The 24,456-nt window shown below is 33.6% G+C and overlaps 1 protein-coding gene across 4 annotated transcripts in view; it reads left to right on the forward strand.

Moving 5' to 3' along the window:
• Window positions 1-24,456, forward strand: part of USO1 (USO1 vesicle transport factor) — a 70,032-nt gene that overhangs the window by 9,995 nt on the left and 35,581 nt on the right. For 2 of the 4 annotated variants that reach the window (XM_033106050.1, XM_033106052.1), the window contains exons 2-8: window positions 3,761-3,847; window positions 3,922-3,986; window positions 10,108-10,184; window positions 12,501-12,512; window positions 20,015-20,115; window positions 20,490-20,592; window positions 20,749-20,804. In XM_033106050.1, the coding sequence (XP_032961941.1) occupies window positions 3,761-3,847; window positions 3,922-3,986; window positions 10,108-10,184; window positions 12,501-12,512; window positions 20,015-20,115; window positions 20,490-20,592; window positions 20,749-20,804 (501 nt within the window). The remainder of the gene's footprint in view (window positions 1-3,760; window positions 3,848-3,921; window positions 3,987-10,107; window positions 10,185-12,500; window positions 12,513-20,014; window positions 20,116-20,489; window positions 20,593-20,748; window positions 20,805-24,456) is intronic. The other 2 variants (XM_033106053.1, XM_033106051.1) reach the window with 1 other exon arrangement.

Here is a 24,456-nt window from a genome sequence, read left to right on the forward strand (position 1 = left end):
CATGGTTTGTTATTGATGCAGTTTTAAACCCAAATGAGCTCATGTTAAGCATACTATGTATAGTTTTCTTTTTTTCACATAATCTATCTTGGACACCTTTCCATGTTAGTATATATGGATATGCTTTATTCATTTGATCCACTGCATTAGTGTATGTGTACCGTATGTTAGTTCCCTATTCTCCAACTGATAGGTAACCTTTGAATTTTCCTTTTCCTCTCCTCTCCTCTCCTCTCCTCTCCTCTCCTCTCCTCTCCTCTCCTCTCCTCTCCTCTCCTCTCTTCCCCTCCCCTCCCCTCCCCTACCCTCCCTTCCCCTCCCTCCCCTCCCCTTTCCTTTCCTTTCCTGTTTCTTTTCCCCAATAAACAGAAGAAATGTGTTGCTCCCAGTTCTGGAGGCTGGAAGCCTGAGATCAGGGTGCCAGCACAGTCGGGTGAGGGTCCTCTTCCGTGTAGCAGACTTCTTATATCTTTGCATGGCGGAAGCTAGATTTGCTTTTTAGCCATTAAAAATATGCTACAAAGAACATTGTAGCATATAACATTGTGTAGTTGTGGAAGTATTTTTAAAGGATAAATTCCTAGGAGTAGGAATGTCTAGTTGAAAGGGTATGAACATTTTAAGTTGTAACAGTTTTTGAAAATTGCCACTTTTTTAGGTTACTTTCCTTCTAGAGTATAAGCAAGTTCATTAATTTATTTTATTTCTGTTTTTATTTTTTTATTAGTTTCGGGTGTACAAAACAATGTAATAGTTAGACATTTGCACCCCTCACAAAGTGATAATCCCCTTACCCCCACTACCCCTCTGACATCATATGTAGCTGTTACAATTCCATTGACTCTATTCCGTACGCTGTCCTCCACATCCTGTGACTATATATATAATTATAGTTGACATGCCATATTATTCAGCTTCAGCTGCACAGCCCAGCAGTCAGACATCTACACAGTCCATGAAGTGGTCTCCCTAATGCAAGTTCATTACTTTATATCTTTGTCTATCCTGATGGTTCCAGTTTAAAAATCATTGTTTTTGAAGTACATACAAAAGAAAAGTACACATGTCATATGTAAAACTCAACCTGAACACATGCATGTAACCAGCACCCAGATGAAGGCACAGAGCCTGAGCAGCCCTCCGAAGGCCCCTTTGTGCCACATTCAGTCCCTGCCCGCCTCCATGAGCGACCGCTATCCTGACTTCTAACAGCAGGCGTTACTTTTGCCTGGTTTTCTTCATTTTATAAAAATGGAATCATATAATGTGGTATTTTCATTTTAGTTTTTGTGAGTCTGGTAGATAAAAATAACCTCATTGCTCTTTTAACTTGTATTTATCTTCATAATGACTGAAATCACTATTTTTGTGTATATCTAAAAGCTTTCTTTAAAAAACTAACAAGGCTGAGATGTTAGCATGTTAGAACACAAAATAAAAGACTGAAAATAAAACAAAGCAAGTCTCCAACAATAGGATTATGATCATCTCTGTCCAGTAGTCATTCCCATAACTTAAGTTTCTCCACCAGCATGAAATAGCTTTCACATTTCCTCATTCAACAAATACTAACTGAAGAACTTTACAGACATGGAAGTTCACATTTTTACACGAGTCTCTCTATACCCCAACCAAAGATGGGCCTGAGGCTGGAATTCAAGTCCTGAATGGTACTGGGACTAAGAATTCCAACAGAGATTGGGAATCCCAGATCTAGAGCCAGTGCTTGAGGTCTGGGTTAGAAAACAAGCAGAGAATGCCTACAAAAAATTTCCCAGTCATGAGATCAGCTAGAACAAAAAGGTGCCCAAGACCCAGGTAGAGGAAATTACCATCATGCTTATTAGGAAAACTATTTTTTTGCCTAAGAAATTTTTTAAGCTCGGTAATGAGGTTCATGTTTTTAAGAGATAATTATGTAGTTTTCCTAATGGTTAAAAAATATCTATCTATCTATCTATATATATAGATAGATAGATAGATTTTATATATTTTTTTATATATATAGATAGATATTTTATATCTATATAGATCTATATAGATAGATATATCTATATCTATATATCTATCTATATAGATATATACACACACATACATATACATATACACACATACACACATATATACATATATGTGTGTATGTGTGTACATATATGTACACACACGTGTGTGTGTGTGTGTATATATATATATAGAGAGAGAGAGAGAAGTATCAACCAGTTATTTAATAAAGAAAAGGTTGTATTTTCATTTTGGAAAGTCAGTATAATTATTATTAAAGTAAATAGTTTAAGGTAGGAATAATTTCTAAATGTGAGCAGTTAGAATGAATAAAATAAAAAAGTAAAGCTGGGCTTGGTTATCATACTGTATCTCTAGTATGAAGAAATGCAAATCAGCATAATAAAGACTTAGAAATCCTGCAGTGCAGAAACCTATTTAATTTTGTATAACCTGGTTTTGTGATCACAAGAAATCTATTAATATCTTCTGGGACACTAGAAGTCTGCAGAACATAATTTGGAAAACACTATGTGTATTTAAGCACTATTAATTCAAATACATAGGATGCAAAAGTTTGAGTGATATGCCAAAAATCTTATTTATGGAGTCTTAGTAAGGATTATCATTAAAGAATGAATAGTAACTTAATAAAATAGTAACTGACTGTCAGCATTAAAAAGGACATGAGAATAGAGGTTTTAAAAACTTCTTTATCAGATGTTTCCAAATATTTTCATTTAGTCTGTGACTTATCTTTTCATTCTCTTAACAGTAGCTTTTGAAGTGTAGAAATGATGAAGTCCAATTTATTATGTTTTTCTTTTATGGATTGTGCTCTTAATGTTTACCTGAGAAATATTTACCTAATTGAAGGTCACAAGGATTTTCTCCTATGCTTTCTTCTAGGAATTTTGCTTTAAATTTTCAAATTCTTTTTTAATGTAAGTTTACATACACATACACTTTGGTACTTTTGCCTTAGTAGGCACACAATTTACATATATAGTTTTACAACTTGCTTTTTTTCAGTAAAATCATAGTATTTTCATGTCAGTACAGTTAATTCTTTTGAGTAGCTGCATAGTATTCCACTAAAGATTATACCACAATTTTATTTAGTTTTTGTTCTCTTGCTGGACAGTTGTTTCCAATTTTTTCCTACTGTAATTAATGCTCAAGGTGTATTTTAAAATTCAGTTCAAAATTTATTTCCTGCAAATCTGTTAAAAGCTTTTATAAAACAAACATTTCATCTTTGTAGATTGTGAGGCACACTCAAAACTTTAAATTTTTGATATACATTTCTGACTTTTTTTGTTCAAATATAGGGTGAAGTTATGATTTAAACAATTATTATTTAAATTCTTTAAAAATAACTTCCCATTTTCTACCATAATCTTAGTGGATTATGCTCCCCTCTTTGTTCAAACAATCGTGTTTGAAATAATAGGCATGTTTAGAAAGCTCTGGTTCTACTAATGTTTTATCCTAATTCCTCAATTTATGTGACTTATTTTATTTGAGTTCTCTTCCACCACTTCTATCTCTCAAGTCTTTGTGAAAAATTTTTGATCTCTGTAATAAGATTATAATAGTACCTAAATAGTTAATTAGATTTGTGAAAGACCTTTTCCATGACATCCCATTTGTTGATTTTTTTTTTCCCCAAAATTACACAGAATGAATTTGGGGGAAATTTTAATGTTTCTTTTTGTTCTTTTTATTCTGTTAATGCTATTTCATTTTTCCATGACAGATTCAAAAGCTTTGTGACAGAGTAGCTTCATCTACTTTACTGGATGATCGAAGAAATGCCGTGCGTGCTCTCAAATCATTATCTAAGGTCTGTAACACTTTATCAGTTATTAAGTTTATTAAGTTGGATATTAGTTACTTTAACATTTTTCTTTTGTACAGAAATATCGCTTGGAAGTGGGTATTCAAGCTATGGAACATCTTATTCATGTTTTACAAACAGATCGGTAAGTCTGTTTAATGATTTTTCTCCCTAATTTTTTTTTCAAATTTTAGTTAATTTGTTTTAGAGTCACTATTCAAGAAATGATTGACATAGTAAGGTTGAGTTTTTACTTTAGTTATCATTTCAACAAATGTTTAGTGGATGCTATGCTAAGTATAAAGGCAGACATAATCTCAACCCTCAGGGATTGAGAACTTTCCACTACTATACAAATCAAATGAAGTAACTGCGAATTAAAGACTTACGATCTTGGATTTGAACTGGCAAATGAATGTTTTGATATTCACTTAGTTATAATATAATGTACTAGTCTATAATATAATACATATTATATCAGTTATCCAGACTTGCTTGTTTTAGAGAAATAAACTGTAGTAATAGAGTGAAGTGTTCATTCTGAGCATGTCTTAAGAGAAAGATCACTCAGTCTATTTTTAGCTCCTTGAATTTCTCTTTAAGAGATTTTATCTGCATCTTTGGTTTTAATTAACAATCGTGTATCAATACCTTTCAAATCATACTTCTAATTAAATATATCTTACAAGCGTTAGCTGCTCAGTGGTCATTCCTCCTATATCAAGATCTCTCACAAGTACCTCAAATTCTAAGTGTTCAAAAGTTAATTTATCTGTGGTTGTCGTGCTCCTAACTGCCTCCTCCCCCACCCTACCCCCGAATCCCCTTCAACTAACTGCCTTTTGACCCAAGTTCATCCCAGTTGATAGTACCTTTCCAGTCAAGCAAGAAACTGGAGGGTTTGTGCTGAACTCATCTGTCTTCTTAACCCATTATGCCCATCCAGACTGAAAAAAAAAAAAAACAGCTGAAATCCATGAATTTCTCTCAATTTCCTTTGTCAGTCTTAGTTCTGGCTCTCAGAATCAATCACTTAAACCATTTTCTTAGCCTTTTGCTGCATAACCAATTACCTTAAAACTTAGTGACTCAAAATAATAAATATTTATTATCTCACAGTTTCTGTGGATCAGGAATTCAGAAGTGGCTTAGGAGGTGATTCTGGCTTAGGGCCTCTCATAAGGTTGCAGTCGGTGTGTCAGCCAGGAATACAGTTTACATCTGAAGGCGCGACCGGGACTGGAAGATCTGCTTCCAAGATGGCTCACTCGCATTGCTGTTGGCAGGAGGCCTCAGTACCTCACCATGTTGTTCTTTCTATAGGGCTACTTGAACATCCTCATGATGCGGCAACTCGCTTCTCCCGGAGCAAGCAGTCCTAGAGAGAGAACAAAAAGAAAGCCACAGTGCCTTGTAGGGCTCAGTCTCAGAAGTCACATACCATCAGTCCTGCCACATTCTATTTGTTAGAAGCAAGTTAGTAAACACAGCCTGCACTTAAGAGGAGGAGAATTAGTTTCCATCTTTTGAAGGGAGCTGTTATCAAAGAGCTTTTAGAAATAGTTTAAAACCACCACCACGTTCAAACTGTGTTCTTTGCCTCTGATCTCTTTGTCCTTCCATTCAGTCTATACATTACAAGAATTATCTGTCTGAAATGTGAATCTTCTCTCACTTACCTGTGTAATGCATTTCACCAGCTCAGTGCAGTGTGAAGTCCAAGTTGATCAAACAAAACAAAACATACAAGTGTTTTAGAGATTCGGGTACTGCCTGTCTGTCTAACCTGACAGCCTCTTTTTCCGTTATATTTCAGCAATGCCCAGCTGCTTTTTCACATCAGTTAGAATCTTTCCTTTTCTCCTCAGACCATGTAACACACATGGGCTGTCTTTTGAAAGCCAGCTAATTCTAGTGCACTTGAGTAAATGCATTGGATGTGTCAGAACTGATTGTTATTAACGCTATAGTGGGCAACTATGGTAGGCAGAAGAATGCCCCTCAATGATGTTCACATCATAATCACCACAACCTAGGAACATTACCTTGGATGGCAAAAAAGACTTTGAGATGGGGAGATTATGCTGGATTATCCAGGTGGGCCCAGTTTAATCCCAAGGCTCCTTAAAAGTGGAACAGGAAGCAAAAGAGGAGGTCAGAATGAGGTGATATGAGAAGATCTCCCTGTTGTTACTGGTCTTCTAGAGCTGGAAAAGGCAAGGTTCTCTGTCTTCTGTTTTTAGAGTATTCTGTGAGTGGTTTGGGGTTTTTTTTTTAACTTTATTCAATGCAAAGATCTGTGTTCTGCAGCTGATTCCTTCCACTTCTCATCTTCATTACTGTTGAATGCTTCTCCTGGCCTGGCCAGCTAACATATCAGAATCCTTCCACTGGATCCCCTTCATCACTGGCGGCATCACAGAAAGCTGTGTTCCCTTTCTTTGTGTAGCTTGAAGCTCTCCATCTGTCACTGGGTCTGCTTCCCTTACAGCCACCTTGAGGAGGGCTGCCATTCTCCTAAGTCCCACACTCAGGGCCTGAAAGTTGTCTCTCTCTCCCTGGTGGAACTAAACCATGACACCTCAGTAGTTGTTCTTTTTTAATTGAGATATAATTTGTATACCATAAAGTTCATCTTTTTGAAGTTTACACATCAGTGGATTCAGTATCTTCACAAAGTCTTGCAACCATCATCTCTGTCTAATTCCAGAACATTTTCATCACTCAAAAAGAAATCCAGTATCCATTAGCTATCATGCTCTATTCCTTTTTCCCCTCAATGTTTCGCAACCACTAATCTACTTTCTGTCACTATAGATTTGATTATCTTGGACATTTTATATAAATGGAATCATATAATATGTGGCTTTTGTCTGGCTTCTTTCACTTAGCATAATATATCAAGGTTCATTCATGTTTAACATGTATATTAGTATTTCATCCTCTTTTATGGCTGAATAATATTCCGTAGTATGGATATACCACACTTTGTTTATCCATTCATTAGTTGATGGTTATTTGGGCTATTTCCATTTATTGGCTATTATAAATAATGCTGCTATGAACATTCGTGTACTATTTTTGTGTGAACATGTGTTTTATACATAGGAATGCATTGTTGGATCATGTGGTAACTCTGTGTTAAACTTTTTTGAGGAACTGCCAAACTCATTTTACATTCCCACCAACAGTGTATGAAGATGCAATTTCTCCTCGCTGACACTTGTTATTGTCCTTTTTTTAATAGCTATCCTAGTGGGTATAACTTGGTATCTCACTGTGGTTTTGATTTGAACTTCCCTAATTTCATGTGCTTATTGACCATTTATATACTTTTTTTTTTTTTGAGAAATGTCTGCTCAAATCCTTCACCCATTTTTAAATGGGTTACTTGTCTTTTTATTTTTGAATTGTATATATACTCTGGATACAAGTCCCTTGTCAGATTTTTGATTTGCACATATTTTCTCCCATTCTTCGGGTTATCTTTTCACTTTCTTGATAGTCTTTTTAATTTTGACAAAGTCTAGTTTATCTGTTTGATCTTTTCTTGCTTATACTTTTGGTGTCATATCTAAGAAATCATTGCTTAATTCTAGGTTTTGAAAGTTTATGTCTCTGTTTTCTTCTAAGCGTTTTAATAGCTTTAGCTTCTTGTGTTTAGATATTGTATCCATGTTGAGTTAATTTTTGTGTATGGTTTGAAGTAGGGGTCCAACTTCATTCTATTGCACGTAGATATCTAGTCCTAGCACCATTTGTTGAAGGACTATTCCTTCCACATTGAATGGTTTTTGCATCCTTGCCAAGAATCAGTGAAATAAAAGTTAGGCTTTATTTTTAGACTCTCTATTCTGTTTATCTATATGTCTATCCTTATGCCAGTGTCACATAGTCTTGGTTATTATAATTTTGTAAGTTTTGAAATTGGGAAATGTAAGTACTTCAACCTTTTTTTTTTTTCTTTTTCAAGATTGTTTTGGCTACTCTGGATCCTTTGCATTCCCATACAAATTTTATGACCAGCTTGTCAATTTCTGCAAAAATGACAGCTAGGATGTTTATAGGGATATGTGAATCTGTTTATCAACTCTGAGTATATTAGCATCTTAGCAATATTGTATCTTCCTATCCATGAACACAGAATGTCTTTTCACTTATTTGAATTTTGGGGTTTTTATATTGAGCATGTATCCTTCAACTTTGCTGTACTGTTCAAATAGTTTTTTAGTGAATTCTGTAGGATTTTCTATATACAAGAATGTCACCTGTGAATAGTATAGTTTTATTTCTTTCTAATCTATATGCCTTTTGTTTCCTTTTCTTGCCTAATTGCTCCAGCTAGAACCTCTAGTTCGATGTTAGGTAGAGGTGGCTAGAGGGAACATTGCTATCTTGTTCCTGATCTTAGGAGTAGAGCATTTAGTCTTTCACCGTTACATTTTCCTAGATTCCTTTTATCATTTAGAGGACATTCCCTTCTATTCCTAGTTTCTCAGTAGTGGTTTTGTTTTGTTTTTAATTAAAGTTTATTGGGATGACTGGTTAGTAAAGTTACATACGTTTCAAGTGTACAATTCTGTAATATATCATCTGTATATCACATTGTGTGTTCACCACCCAGAGTCAGTTCTCCCTCCATGACCATATATTTGATCCTCTCAATAGTGTTTTTAAAAGATGCCCCTCAAAATTTCTCAAAAACAAAATGATAAATATAATTTTAAAACCCACTTCATTTGACATTTACATCCTCTCATTGTGATCCACTTTGTCTATCATCTTTGCTTTCATCTATCACTCCTAATCACTTCTTCATATTCCCTTGGTCTTTGTGACCTGTATCTCATTCTTGCTCTTCATTCTAAATGCCATCATCATCCATCAGGCTTTCAAAATTTGTCTGTTTATGAATAACTACAAAACATACTTCCTGATATTATAAATAGTACATATCTGGTATTATAAATAGTACATATTTACTGCAAGATATATTTTTTTATTTTTTTAGAAAATAAAGTATGGAGCAGGGAAACAAAACTCTAGTAGTCCAACTATATGTAACAGTATTATGCTTATATAAACATATATATAAAATATTTTATATATAAATATGTTTATATATATGTATGTGTATGTGTGTGTATCACAGAACATATATAAACATACACACACCCATAAAATTTCCTGGGTTTTCTTGCTGTTTTTTTTTTTTTTTTTTTTTTTTTTTTACTAATTTTGCTGGTTTTTTCTTTTTTTTTTTCCTTTCTTTTTTCTTATTGGGGAAGGGGAACAGTGTGTACTTCCAGGCCTGTTTTCCAAGTCAAGTTGTTGTCCTTTCAATCTTAGTTGTGGAGGGCGCAGCTCAGCTCCAGGTCCAGTTGCCGTTGCTAGTTGCAGGGGGCACAGCCCACCATCCTTGCGGGAGTCGAACCGGCAACCTTGTTGTGGTTGAGAGGATACACTCCAACCAACTGAGCCATCCGGGAGCTCAGCGGCAGCTCAGCTCAAGGTGCCATGTTCAATCTTAGTTGCAGGGAGCAGAGCCCACCATCCCTTAGAGGGAGTCGAGGAATCGAACTGGCAACCTTGTGGTTGAGAGCCCGTGCTCCAACCAACTGAGACATCCGGGAGGCAGCTCAGCTCAAGGTGCCGTGTTCAATCTTAGTTGCAGGGGGCGGAGCCCACCATCCCTTGCGGGACTTGAGGAATTGAACTCGCAACCTTGTGGTTGAGAGCCCACTGGCCCATGTGGGAATCGAACCGGCAGCCTTCGGAGTTAGGAGCATGGAGCTCTAACCGCCTGAGCCACCGGGCCGACCCATAATTTTGCTGGTTTTAAGGTTACATTTATTTTACAAATTTATTCATAGGATTAAAATATATATAAACACACGTGAATGTATACTTATTTTTTGCTAGATGGGATCACTCTGTACATTAATTTTTATGTTCAGTATTTTCCTACAGGCATTAAATCAAGGGTGTTTTCATTACCATGTCATTAAACATTCTTTGAAATACATTTTTTATTGCTGCTGTATGGATGGATTTACCATATTTTTTATTGGAAATTTAGGTTGCCTCTGATTTTTCACTATTACAAACAAATCTTTATATATTCTTCATAGTTGCACTCTGATATTTTCTTAGGATAAAATTTTTAGAAATGGAATATTATATACAGTCTTGCTAAGTAACTCTAAAAATGGTCATAATTCACACTCTAATTAGCAGTGTGTAAATGTAATAATTTCTTTTTTCAGTTCGGATTCTGAAATAATAGGTTATGCTTTGGACACACTGTATAATATAATATCTAATGATGAAGAAGAAGAAGTAGGTAAGTTTCTTTTATTGTAGTTTTTGTACATAAAATTTACTGGATTGTACCAATTTCACTGGTTTTAAATATATTTTACAAATTTATTTATATGTACTTTTTTCTTTTTTCTAATCAATAAAGGAAAGACATAAGCCTAGTTCTAGAAAAGTATCTTTAGGATGATTGCTTTGTATATAATTTGGAGATGGAATTAGATTCTTCTTTTTTGAAAAAAACATTTACAGCTCTGTTTGGATTTGGTTTCAGTTAAGCAGCATGAGTATTAGTAATCTCTGGATTAAATAATCATTTTTGGCTATTGACTGAAAAATTAAACTTTTATTTATATGTTGTCTGGTAAGCAATATGAAGTTAGAGGGTTTTTTCCTAATAACTACTTAACCTTTTAACATAGGACACATGTTAATTTATAAAAAAGCAACAATTTATTAAATTTAGAAACTATTTTTACATTAAGTCTGTTTGGTGTAAAATGATATGAATCAGTTTGAAATCCATACATTTCTTTTGTATATCCTTTATCTTTTTTTGTTCCAAATTACATGTGTACTTAAAATAAGGTAGTCTGTCATTTTCTTAATTTATTTTATTGTTAGTAGTATGTGAAATACTTGACTGGAAGTCTGTATACATTTTGTTCTATATGCATTCAGTACCATTTCACAGTCCTGTTGATGAGTTCATTTCTTATATCAGATTGGCTATTGCAGTAGGACATAGTGGGTTTTTCATTATTCTAGACGAGGGGTGTCCAAACTGCGGCCCACGGGCCAACTGCAGCCCACAATCCATTGTTAATTGGCCCGCAGCAAATACCAAAAATATATTTAGTTTACTTAAATAAACCAGGAGAGGCAATACGTACTTCACCTCGAGTGAGTGGCCCGGCTGTTTGTGTATTTTACCGCTTATGGCCCTTGGTAAAAAACATTGAAAAAAGTTTGGACACCCCTGTTCTAGAGTATCAGAAGGGTGGACATATTAAGTCTAATTTATACTGAAATTATAGGATCTTTCAAAATTCTGAGTAGACATGTCATAAAGAAAGGTAGATGATACTGAGTTTGCAATGTTTTTTTCAAATAAAAGTAGAACAGAAACATATGTAGATATTAACTTCACAGAATATCAGTAATGGGGACACTCAAAACTGGGTTGTGTTGAGTAGTCACAATTTCTTACATTTAAATATCCTTTTTTAAAAATTTTTATTTCTGTGACATCTAGCTTATAACTTAACTTTATTCATTTCTCAGAGCTGAAAAATCTTTAGTAAATATAATTTGGTGCCCATGGGCAAAGAAGCTGTCAGTCACATGACAATACTTAAATACACACAAGAACACATTGTAAAGAAAAAGATACTTATTTTGTCTAGTTATTTCTCAGATGAGAAAATTGGGTGCAACACACTTGTTATAATACATTAAAAGACTTTTTTTTGCCATTTCAGATTAAAAATTTATCTGTTTTCCTAGTTTATTGCAGATGATTTTTCTTTTTTAAAAAATTGGTACAGAAGCAATAATTTTTAGTTAGGTGGTTTTCCTTTGTTATAAATTTATAATATAATCATGTTCAGAGTCCAATTTTTTGTTTCTCTTTGTGTATTTGACTCTTTATTTATTTAAGTTTATTTTATTTTATTTTATTGGGGACTATTGGGGAACAGTGTGTTTCTCCAGGGCCCATCAGCTCCAAGTCGTTGTCCTTTGATCTAGTTGTGGAAGGCACAGCTCAGCCCCAAGTCCAGTCGCTGTTTTCAATCTTAGTTGCACAGCCCATCATCTCATGCGGGAATTGAACTGGCAACCTTGTAGTTCAGAACTGGCGCTCTAACCAACTGAGCCATCCGGCTACCCCTGGGTTCTTTATTTTTAATTCAGCATCCAAAAATAATCCTTTGGATAAAACAGGATAGATGATTCTTAGGAGAAACAGTACTAGAATCACTTTTTCAGGGGAAGATTAAGATAGGAACTTAAACTTTCACCAAAAGATCATTCTTAGCTGACATAATGTACTTCATTGTAGAGTTCTTTGCCTTGGGGATACTTTATAGCCCTTTAACTTATTGGAAAATCTGCCTTATAATCCTGAATATATAGCATATAGTATATCGCTTTTGGGATATCTCAGGTATTTGAGTAAAATGAATATGAGTCCCTTCTTCCAAGAGATTGTATTGCTTATTTGACGTTTTAAGCTCTTATTTATTTTATTGTGAATTCTGACACATAAAAAAACTGTTTTCTTTATCACCCACTTTTTATTTATGTATTTATTTATCTACCTGTCTATCTACCTTTTCAGATGATGTTGAAGGTAAAAGATTGCATTTACATATGCATGATGCTTTTAGGCATAATTTCTGATAATATAAAAAGGACACTGTCAAGTTAGGTTTTTTCTGGCTATTAAAAAATCTTGAGATTTATTTCACAATATAAGAATTCCTTATTTTAAGAGGAATATCTGATAATTTTATATTGCTATTTTTTCTGTCTATGACTAAATCTATTTATTGTCCAGAACACAGAAAATATTCTAGTGCATCTTTTACCAGAATTGAAGCTACTTCTCTGGTAGTTTTGAATTAGTTTTAGTTTTTGTGTACTTCCTGGAGAAATTTGAGGCAGTTTATTTAAAAATAAAAATAATATTTGAATATTTATGCATACATACTTGTATGTATACATATGAATTTTACCTATATGCGATAAGAACTGGAAAGTATTCCAGTTCGTAGAATAGTTATGTGTTGATATTGTCCCTTTAAAATAATGCATGCAGTAATATCTGGTTACTGACATTTTTTATATTCTTAGAACTCACCAATATTGCCTTTTTTTCTGGTGGTCTGTTTCAAGTTCCATTAACATTGCTATTTCTTTAACTCATAATTAAAGTACTCAAGTTTTACTTTATTTTGTTTTACCATTTTTTCCGAGATCCTTAACTTTTTAAAATAAAGAAGGGAATATCCTTATCTAAAGGTTTACAATGGTACATAACAAAGTTGCCTATACCTAACAAAAAACTAACAGACATTAACTTATTAAGTTGTGTATAGCATTATCTTTTGTGACATTTGAACCCCTTGTTTGAAAGCAGAACATAACAGAATATTATGCCTTGACTTTGACAATAAGCTGTTTCCTTGTTGGGTCGTACAGATCAGTAGTTGTTTTCTATTATTGTTTCATCATACTTGTGTGGAGCATTAAACTTTGCAGTGCTTTTGTGCCCATTATCTTATTTGATCCTCATAGCACCCTGTGAGGTAGGTGATATTTTTCTGTTTTCTAAAAGTGGAAGCCTAGAGACCACATAACTTACATAATATCATCCAGTAAGTAGGATAACAGTATTTTTTTAACACATTCTTTTTTGTTGTGGTGGTTATTCCATAGATTTCTGATTTAATAAATTGTGGACATTTTACTAACTAGATTCTTTATTAAATCTTATAATTTATATAACTAGTTTATAGAGGATGCAGACAAATGTTAAAAAAAATATATAGCTGTATTTTTTTAACTAATTGACCACAGCTTAAAAGATTACTTGGTATTCCCTCACTCTGAGTTAGGTCAACTTTTTTTTTTTAAAACTTTTATTTATTTTAAATGTGTTTTTCCAGGATCCATCAGCTCCAAGTCAAGTACTTGTTTTAATCTAGTTGTGGAGGGTGCAGCTCACAGTGGCCCATGTGGCGATAGAACTGGCAACCTTGTTGTTAAGAGCACCACACTCTAACCAACTGAGCTAACTGGCAGCCCCAGAGTTAGGTCTATTTTTATTGCAATATCTCTTTCTACAAATTAGTTTTGTCCTCCATAATACGGGTTATGATCTTTGATATGAAGTGAAGTTCCAAACAGAAGTTTTTTGAATATTGATTATACCTCTGTCAAAAATACAACTGTAAATCCACTTGAAGAATAAATGTATACATATTTAATTAAAAGCCAATCATATAAATAGGCCTGAAATGTTGCCAGAGGTATATAAGGACTTTTTCAAAAGCAGTCTTTAATTTTATATACCTGTTTTAGGTGTATTTTCACTATGGTAGCAAAGCGCCAGTTCTTATTTTTTCATTTATCTTACAATAAAGGGTCATTTACTTTCACAGATTATATTAAGTATAGCATGTACTATATAAAATATAGAATGTAAAAATTATACTTAGCTCTAGGAGTTTTAAAATAAGTATATTGATGAAAGAGGATGGTTTACTTGGCTCATACCTTTGCTTACTGGTAAAATAGGTATAATTTTTCATTGGGTCTAGTTTTGGTTTACAACTTTAGATATAATTAATGTAACCATTTCTAGTAGTTTTATTAATAGCTTAAGATATAATTTTTCGTTGGGTCTAGTTTTGGTTTACAACTTTTAGATATAATTAATGTAACCATTTCTAGTAGTTTTATTAATAGCTTAATTTACTGCTACACGAAAATAGCTTTGTACATTACTTTAATTGCTTAGCTAATTTTTGCGGGACTCTACGTTAAATTCAAAAGTGCCGTCTTATGACTAGAACTTAAAGGAAATCGAGTTTATCTCACTAACATCTTTTTAAAATTGGCAGTATTAAACCAGAAGGAACCATAGATCCTTGGAACAGAATCACATTTCACTAGTTCATTTCAAAACATAGATCTTAACTATATACTCTTTTTTCTTTTTTAAATTCTTTTTTTTAAATTAAAGTTTATTGAGGTGACAATTATTAGTAAAGTTACATAGATTTCAGGTGTACAATTCTGTAATACATCATCTCTATGTCACATTGTGTGCTCACCACCCAGAGTTAGTTCTCCTTCCATCACCATATGTTTGATCCCCTTTATCGGCATCTACCACTCCCCTCCCCCCTTACCCTCTAGTAATCACTGAACTATTGTCTGTGTCTCTGAGTTTTTGTTTCTCATTTGTTTGTCTTGTTCTTTTGTTGTTTTTGGTTTATGTACCACATATCAGTGAAATCATATAGTTCTCTACTTTTTCTGTCTGACTTTTTTCACTCAGCATTATAATCTCAAGATCCATCCATGTTGTCACAAGTGGTACTATTTCATCTTTTCTTATGGCAGAATAGTATTTCATTGTGTATATATATACCACAACTTCTTTATCCAATCATCGGGATATCAAAGGACACTTTGGTTGTTTCCATGTCTTGGCCACCGTAAATAAGGCTGCAATGAACATTGGAGCACATATATCTTTATGGATAAATGTTTTCAGATTTTTCTGGGTACTCAGGAGAGGGATTGCTGGGTCATGTGGTAATTCTATTCTTAATTTTTTAAGGAACCTCCACACTGCCTTCCATAGTGGCTGCACCAATCTGCATTCCCACCAAGAGTGTATGAGAGTTCCTTTTTCTCCACATAGGTACTAAACTTATGGACCTTGGGTTCAAAGAGCATTTTATGAATTTGACCCCAAAGTCAAGGAAAGTAAAAGCTAAAATAAATGAATGGGACTATATCAAACTAAAAAGCTTTTGCACAGCAAAAGAAACCATCAACAAATAAAGAGGGAACCAATCGAAAGGGAGAAGATTTTTGCAAACAACACTGCTGATAAGGGGCTGATATCCAAAATATATAGGGAACTCATACAACTAAACAACAACAAAAGAACAAACAATCCAATTAAAAAATGGGCAGAGGACCTGAATAGACATTTCTCCAAAGAAGACATACAAATGGCCAGTAGACGTGAAAAAATGTTCAACATCATTAATCATCAGAGAAATGCGAATAAAAACCACAATGAGATACCACCTCACACCAGTTAGAATGGCTATCATCAACAAGACAAATAATAACCAGTGTTAACTAGATACTCTTAAGCTTCAGTATTTCATACAGTATTGCTACAGAATAAATGAAATGTATTAACTCCTTGCTAAGTCATTAGTTTGTGCTCAATGCAAACATTGAATTAAACTTTTGTTTGCGTTAAACCTGCATTCCTGAACGTGTAAGACAAGTCCCAGAGTACTCTATTAAAAGAGGTCCATAGTTAAATAAATAAAATATACTATATTCCCCTCCGAAGCATCATAAAATTTACATTACTATAGTAAGTGCTGAGAATCCTGCAGTAACGAATCCTTTCAGTCTTTGTTTAATCCAAATACCTTTGTGCACAGGAGCTTACTTTTCTCAGATACCTATTAACATGCCACACTATTCTGCATTTTGGGAAATACTAACCAAGACTTAAACCCCCAACTTAGTTATTTGTATTTATCCACATGAATAGTTCAGCATTTTGAAATATTTCATAGGAAGAATCCATCAAGTCTGTATATGCTTTTTTCCCCCCTTTTTAGATTACCTTACAAGTTTTAATATTCTCTCAAATGTCGTTGATTTTTATTTTGAGCTTTTCTCTAGAGGTCACAATCTTTCAGCCCAAGAGCATTGCCCGTCTTAAAAGCAAACTTATTTGACTCAATAATTTAAATAAGTTGCGAATATTACAAATTGGGAGTTTTCACATGAGTTTTTGGATTTTAGACTTCTTTTTTTTAAAAATCTGAAGGCTGATGACACCTGGGCCTGCATTCCCACATGGCACTAATCAGCTGGAGCTGCGTACTTGCTGCTTCCCTTAGGGCACATACTTTCCATGCTGCTTGTTGTCTTACACCCAGTCTGCTTCACTCGTACATTACTGTGTTGCCCCTTAAGTTGAATTAATATTCTTTACTATATTCACAACCTCAAATAAAAACCATTATATGATAAAGTATATTTCAGAAGCATTATTTTATTAATTATATACCCAAGTGTTATCTCATGCAACAAATATGAATATATACAAATGGAAAATAGCCCTACAAAGCATCTACAATTAGGCCATCACATTGCTGTGATCTTAATTTCTAGAGGAAGACAATTCTAAGGGGGAGACAGTAAGTTACATATGTAGATTTTTCATGTATTTGGAACTATTCACTTAATGTATGTTCCCCATAGGCCACTTTTTGTACAGTTTTATCTGCTTTTTTATCTATAGAATTTTGTTAGAATTTGGCTAGATATTTGTTCCTGATACCATCTCCTGCATAGCCGTGGTTTCTTAGGGTTCTGGGGTATCTTAAAACAAGATAGGCTCGTTGGCCTACCAAATCTTACATATTTTGTTGGATACATGTCATTTACCATACTGTGGGAATTAGGGCTCCTGTTCATAGCTGATTCCAAAGAGGGAGATTCACAAAAGATTTTATCAGCGCCCAAATTCCCATATCTTTTCCAATTTCTTTGTAATCTCCCTTTCCATCATCATGGAAACTTTTCAGTAAAATTGGGGAGGGTGTGTAGTTCTTGCTACTTACTGGCCTGACTTTTTTTTCAGCTCCACTGATAAACTCACTTTTGACTTTGAAAATCACAATTTACTGTGAAAACTTTCACTTTCAGGGGTGTGTAAATAATTAGGGCACAGAATTTCATCAGCTCCCAGAGGAACAACTGGAAATCCTTTAAGTAGATCCATGATAGAGAATGTCCCTTGAGTCCACTCTAGTTATGTTTGAGTAGAAGGCTTCCTTCTGATTAATATTAGGCCTGGGGAGCATCAAACCTCTGCCACCTTAATGTTGCACCCTTGATGTGTCAATGATGATGCAATAACATCATGATTGCTTTCAACTGTAGTTTCTTTTCATCCCTTTACCCCCTCCTTTGTTTTTCCTGAAGTGAAAATGCTTCCCTAAACAATTCTTCTGAAGCCACCATTAATATAAGAAATCAAATGTAAAGGGTAAAAATAAGTAGTTCAGTAATGTTAAAAAAATATGCAGCACATTTATTTTTATTTAGCATCCAAACAATCATAAACTCAAATAACTACTTATCTTGGTAGATTATATGCAACTTTTATGAGAAAGAGATAAATATAAGGTAAAATATCAATATCAGACATGTTTATAGGCATGTTTCTGAGAATATCATAGAATATACTTTGTTACATCTTTCGCATCATGGTGATAATACTTGTTAATGGTAACCTTAAGTGAATCTGAAATTTTTTCTGAATCATCAAAAGAGGATTGCTATGTTCTGTTTAATTTTAAAACTTGATCACACACACACACACACACACACATATCTTAAATATTAGGGCTCTGTTTCTCACCTGAGGGAAATTTGGCCCCTTCTACCACATTTGGCAACATCTGGAGACATTTTTGGATGTTTGGTTGTCACAGCTGAGGGGAAGTAAGGGGATTCAGTTGGCCTCTTGTGGATGAAGGCCAGGGATGCTGCTACACATCCTACAAGGCATATGGAGCCTCACATAATAATACCAATGTCAGTGCCAGGGTTGAGAAATCCTGTCTTAGGAATGATGATGATAATGTTGATGATATTAGTATTTATTGAACATATATTATTTACCAAGCACTGTGCTGGATGTTTTACTTATTTTGAATCCTCAAAGAAAACTATATGAAAGACATTGTCCCCATTTTACAAATAAGGAAACTGAAGCTTGATATAGGTAGGCTATCTGCCCAAAGTAATGTGGCTACTAAGTGGTTGAATACAGGTTACAGTTTTAATTGGTCTGACTCAAAAATTTTTGTTAGCTTCTCTCATTATATATACTGTATTGCCTCTCAGGAAAGTTTTGACTACTTACTCCACACCCTAGCCATTCTGTACAGAAACAGAAATTGCCTCTACTGTGTTAGTCATGCTACTTCATTTCTTGATCATATTAAGTTCAGAGACGACACTTGACCCATCAGTTTGACAGTTAAGCACCCCTTTCTCCTTGAAACAGTTCCTTCACGTATTTCTCAGTCTCCACAATCCCCTGACTTTCTTCTGGTCTCACTGGGCTACTGTTTGTCTCCTTTGCTATTTTCTTTATCTCCCCAAATATTAACTTTGGACTGTTCCAGGGCACAGATTTCTTTCCTTCTCCATTCTTTCTCTTGGTGATCTCATCTAGGCTTATGACTTCAAATACTTATATGCTTGCCACTCTCAAATATACAATCCAGACCTTTATATTGAAGTTCATAATTGTATATTCAAATAATTTACATGATATCTCCACTTAGATTTTGTCCCCCCCACACAGCTTTATTGAAGTATAATTGAAATATGATAACTGCACATATATAAATGTACAGTTTTGTGAGTTTTGACCTATGTATAAACCACTGAAACCATTATCACTACCACCAAAATAATGAATATATTTATAAGTTGCCTTGTGCTTATGTATTTGTAATCCATCCCTCCTTCTAATCCCCATTCAATCACAGATCTGCTTTTGTCACTGTAGACTATTTTGCATTTTTCTAGAATTTTATATAAATGAGATTATACAGTATACACTGCCTGTGGTTTTTTGGTCTGGCTTTTTTCAGCATAATTATTTTGATTTTCATTCATGTATACAGTAGTTCATTCCTTTTTATTGTTGAGTAGTATTCTTTTGTATGAATATACAACAATTTGTTAACCCATTCCCTTATTGATGGACATTTGGGTTGTTTTAGCTGTTATAAGTAAAACTTCTGACTGAAGGAGACTAAGATGTTGAGCACACTAATACAGCATACAGATACCGTATTATAAATTTGTACACCTGAAATGTTATTAACCAGTGTTACCCCCAACAAATTTAATAATAGTAACAATGAGCAAAAATTTTAAATGACATTGTAAGTTATTTTAAGCATAATTGTGCTATCACCGTTCCAAGAAAAATATCATTTCTGCTTAGCTCCCTCAACAAAGCATAATATTGAAGTACTTTATCTTTGAATATTACAGAAGAAAATTCCACAAGACAGAGTGAAGATTTGGGAAGCCAGTTTACAGAAATTTTCATTAAGCAGCAAGAAAATGTCACCCTTCTTTTATCTTTATTGGAGGTAAAGAACTTTGCTATTTTTGTCATTCTTTATAAGCTGCTTATGTTACCCTTTTGGGTGAAGCATCACATACGTACCTTTTTAAGGTAGTGAAATTTGTTGTATCATTACAAGAGATTCACATGCGTGTTTTAAGAACTATATAATGCTATCTGCTTATTTCCATTTTTACAAAATACTGTTTAGTCAGTAACAGTTTAATCAGTTTGATCAATTTATGTTAACTTTATTTTCTTTGTATTGCTTTTTATTTCTTCAAGTTTGCTAAATTTTTGCTTGTAGTTTTTGGTACCACTATTAAGTTAAAAAAAAAAAATGTTTTTCTGGAAAATATAAATTACAGATGTTAAATATTTTAAATTCTTATATTGCAGGAGTTTGATTTCCATGTCCGCTGGCCTGGTGTGAAGCTTCTTACTTCTCTTTTAAAACAGCTAGGGCCTCAGGTGCAGCAAATTATTTTAGTCAGTCCCATGGGTAAGTGACTCATCTTCCTTATATCATTTTGATTTAAGAGTGAGGATCATTCCTCAAGAGGGCGACTGAAATGATGTGTTAATGAATTCTTTAGAATTTGAATCACTATTTGTATTTTTGATCTGCCCATATTTTTCACTTGGTTCTATGTTCTAGGTGTTTCAAGGTTGATGGACTTATTAGCAGATTCCAGGGAAGTTATACGTAATGATGTAAGTTAAATTTGAAAACAAAAAACTAAAAATAAGCATTTTTTCTCTTTGCGAATGAAATATTTGTTGACCCTTATCAGAGTCATAAGAAGTTACATTTGGAAAGTTGAGATGATGCCAATCTTTTAGACCTTTTTAAGTTATATGCAAAGCCACATTTTCCTTCCTTTGTTTCCTTCCTACCCAATATTTTGACGTAGACAAATAATTTTGCTATTCAAATTTATGCCTTCCACAATTTTAGGGTTTCTCCCATCCTCTTCTGAAACTCTACCTCCAGAAAAAGTAGAGGAAACATTCCCAGGCATTGAACTATGTAAACTTAACAAAGCGTCACATTTGGAATCCTCACCCCTCATTTGATTGAATATGTATTTCAAAGGATTTTCCTTGTAATCTCTGTTTAACTATAGAGCATAATTTGCTCTGGAGTTATTTTCTATTCTGGTTTATTTTAATATTTCCATATAAGTTGAATATTTTGTGTTGATGCATTATTGTTATGTTGCTTCAATATTTTTCTCTGTTATCTACAACTTGATCAAAACTGTAATACTTTAGACAGCAATTGGAAAAATCTTTTTAAAATTAAATTCTAGAGCTAGGAGATCACATCAAGTGAATTCGGTCTCAATATTTACACTAAGAAGTCCAAGAGTCATGGAAACCAAGTGACTTGTTTTTTGTTAGCGGTGTCTTATTCATTTTGCATTTGTGGTACCTGTCCCCGTGCTTTCTCATCCTAAATGCTAGAAATTATCATTTGGATTGCTCTTATCTTCACAACTGGTTAGTGGCAAAGCAGAGAAAAACACTGAAATGCTCTTGACTGCTAGTCCATATAGACAGTTTTTTTAGCTTTGTATTTAAAATTTTGTGGTATGTATGTCAGTGCAGTAGTGTAAGGGATAAAATGACATCGTACTGTAACTCATGAGAAGAGCATTTTTATTTAATATATTTTTAAGAATTGTCTTATTTAAATGAGTACCCATATACTAGGAATTTTGAGTATCTTTCCTTGACTAAACTATTACTACATATCTTAAATCTAAACTTGTTTTTCTACTCTTCTTTTGGCCTTCAATTTAAATAAGATGATACCATATAAAGTATTTAATAAAGAAATTCTTCCTGGATTGCTGCTAGTATCATTAGCATTTATTTTCATTTTCATATATAATATTTATTGTTTTGTGTAACTGCATTATCTTGGTTCTTAAATATACCATTTCCTTTACTCACTGTTTTTTTCTGCTTCTAGCCTTGTTTCTCAATTTTTATTCGAGACAGATAAAATGATTCTGTCATTTTTTCATTAAATTTACAATTATGATTAAGTTATATTTTTGTTGTAGCATCTAGATTCTTGGTTTTTACATGTTTTATAACCATCTTTTTTTTAAATTAAAGTTTATTGGGGTGATGATCGTTAGTAAAGTTACATAGGTTTCAGGTGTACAATTCTGTAATACATCATCTATAGTAATACATCATACTATAATGTGTTGCATTCTGTAATACAACACATTGTGTGTTCACCATCCAGAGTCAGTTCTTCCATCACCATATATTTGATCCCTTTTACCCTCATCTACCACCCCCCTACTCTCTTAACCTCTGGTAACCACTAAACTATTACCCGTGTCTATGAGTTTTTGTTTCTTTCTTTATCTGTCTTGTTCCTTTGTTGTTTTCAGTTTTATATTCCACATATCAATGAAATCATGGTTCTCGACTTTCTTCAATTTCAGTAAACCTGTTTATTTGAATATTTTTGTCAATAACTTACTGTCATAACATTATGTAATGTTATATAAGTAACACAGTTATATACCGTATAATATACCATAGTTGACACCAGCAATCAGAGGCAACTAACTGGAACTTCTGGCAGTTATTAGACACTCTGTGACTACCTGGAACAATGTATTTTTTTTCCTTTTTTGTGTCTTTTGCTTTCTTTAGTCTTCTTTAAAAATTCTTCTCTTTCTTTTTAATCAACTTTCTAATCGCACTCAACGATAGTTGTCAGCATTGACTACCCTCCCGGGAGCACATTGGTAAAGATTTTTAGCTCCAGTTTGTTTTATATGTGAAACATTGATTTTGATCTGAATTTAGAGAATTAGTTGGTCATTTATCACAGGTGCACTGACATTATCATATTGATTTATGTTATTTAGAAAGGTTGAGAAAACTAGGAAATAACTACCAGCTCAATTCTAAGTGATAGACTTTAATTCCATTCTTTAATTCTGTTATTTTTTATTATGAAAAGCGTAAACACACAACAAAAGTAAAAAGAACACAGACAAACCCGTCTCCTAAACCAGTTTCAAGATTTTGTTATACTTTCATCATCTATGTCTCCCCTCATCACTCTCCTTTAGTTTTTATTTATTTATTTTTATTAGTTTCAGGTGTATGAAACAATGTATTAGTTAGACATTTATACCCCTCAAAAAGAGATAACCCCCCCCCCCAATATACTACGCCTCTAACATCGTATATGGCTGTTATTTTTGACTGGAATATGTAAAAGCAATCACTCAATATGATTTCACCATTGCATACTTCAGTATACATGTCTAAAATGGACATGCATTTTCTTATATAACTACAATGCCATTATCACATATAACAAGTTAACAGTGATGTTTTAGCCCTCAGTTTAAATAAGGTCACCATTCCATATTCAGGTTTCCCAATTGTCCTAACAATGTCTTTTACAGTTGGTTTCTTCAAATCAAGATCCAGACAAGATTCTCTCATTACATTTGGTTGTTATGTCTTAACTTATTTAAAGGGTTTGATTAGGTTCCAGTTCATTTTTTCACTAGGATGTTTCCCAGGTGATCAGTGCACTTAATTCTGTAACACATCTGGAAACATAATTTCTGGCTGTCTCATTTTTAATTATCAGTGGGTTTGATTCATGTGGTGACAGCCAGATCCCTCTATTGTAAAGCTGTCTGTCAACTTTGCATCAAATTCATCCATCACATCTGTTCATCCATTAACGATTATTGTCTGAATTGGTTATTTTATTAAGAGTTGCAAAATGATTTCTATAATTTTTTTCAATATTTCACATTTATTAAGCTATAATCTTACACAAAGAACTTTACTTCATTAGCTAGTCTACTGTATTCTGAAATACAGTTTATACATGAAAGACAGGATAAATCAATCCTTTTAGTTACCAGTTTTTAAATTAAGGAACTGGAACCCACTTACTTTCAATGACCACTGAATATACTTTTATTCTTAGTAGCATTTTAGTGGATGTGTTTGATTAGAACAGTATATTTCTTAATGGTCAGGAAAAAGAAGTTAATATGTATTGAGGACTTAAAATATAAGTAGCATACACATGAGGTTCTATAGAAGTCATTTTATCTCCTTTTGTCCTCATAAAAACCTTGTCACAAAGGTGTTATCCTTGTTTTACACATGGGTATATACTGATATTCAGAATTTATGTAATTTGCTTAAAATTGCACAATTATTAAGTAGGACAACCCTTTTTAAAACCCACTTCATCTAACTCAGAACCTCCGTATTCTTTCTGCTGTATTCCTTCCTCCCTTTGTTTACAGTTAAACTCAAGTTGCCAGCATTAAGTAGGAGAATCTGACATCTAAAAATA

The sequence above is a fragment of the Rhinolophus ferrumequinum genome, chromosome 5 (genome assembly GCF_004115265.2).
Source record: "Rhinolophus ferrumequinum isolate MPI-CBG mRhiFer1 chromosome 5, mRhiFer1_v1.p, whole genome shotgun sequence".
Classification (NCBI taxonomy): domain Eukaryota; kingdom Metazoa; phylum Chordata; class Mammalia; order Chiroptera; family Rhinolophidae; genus Rhinolophus; species Rhinolophus ferrumequinum.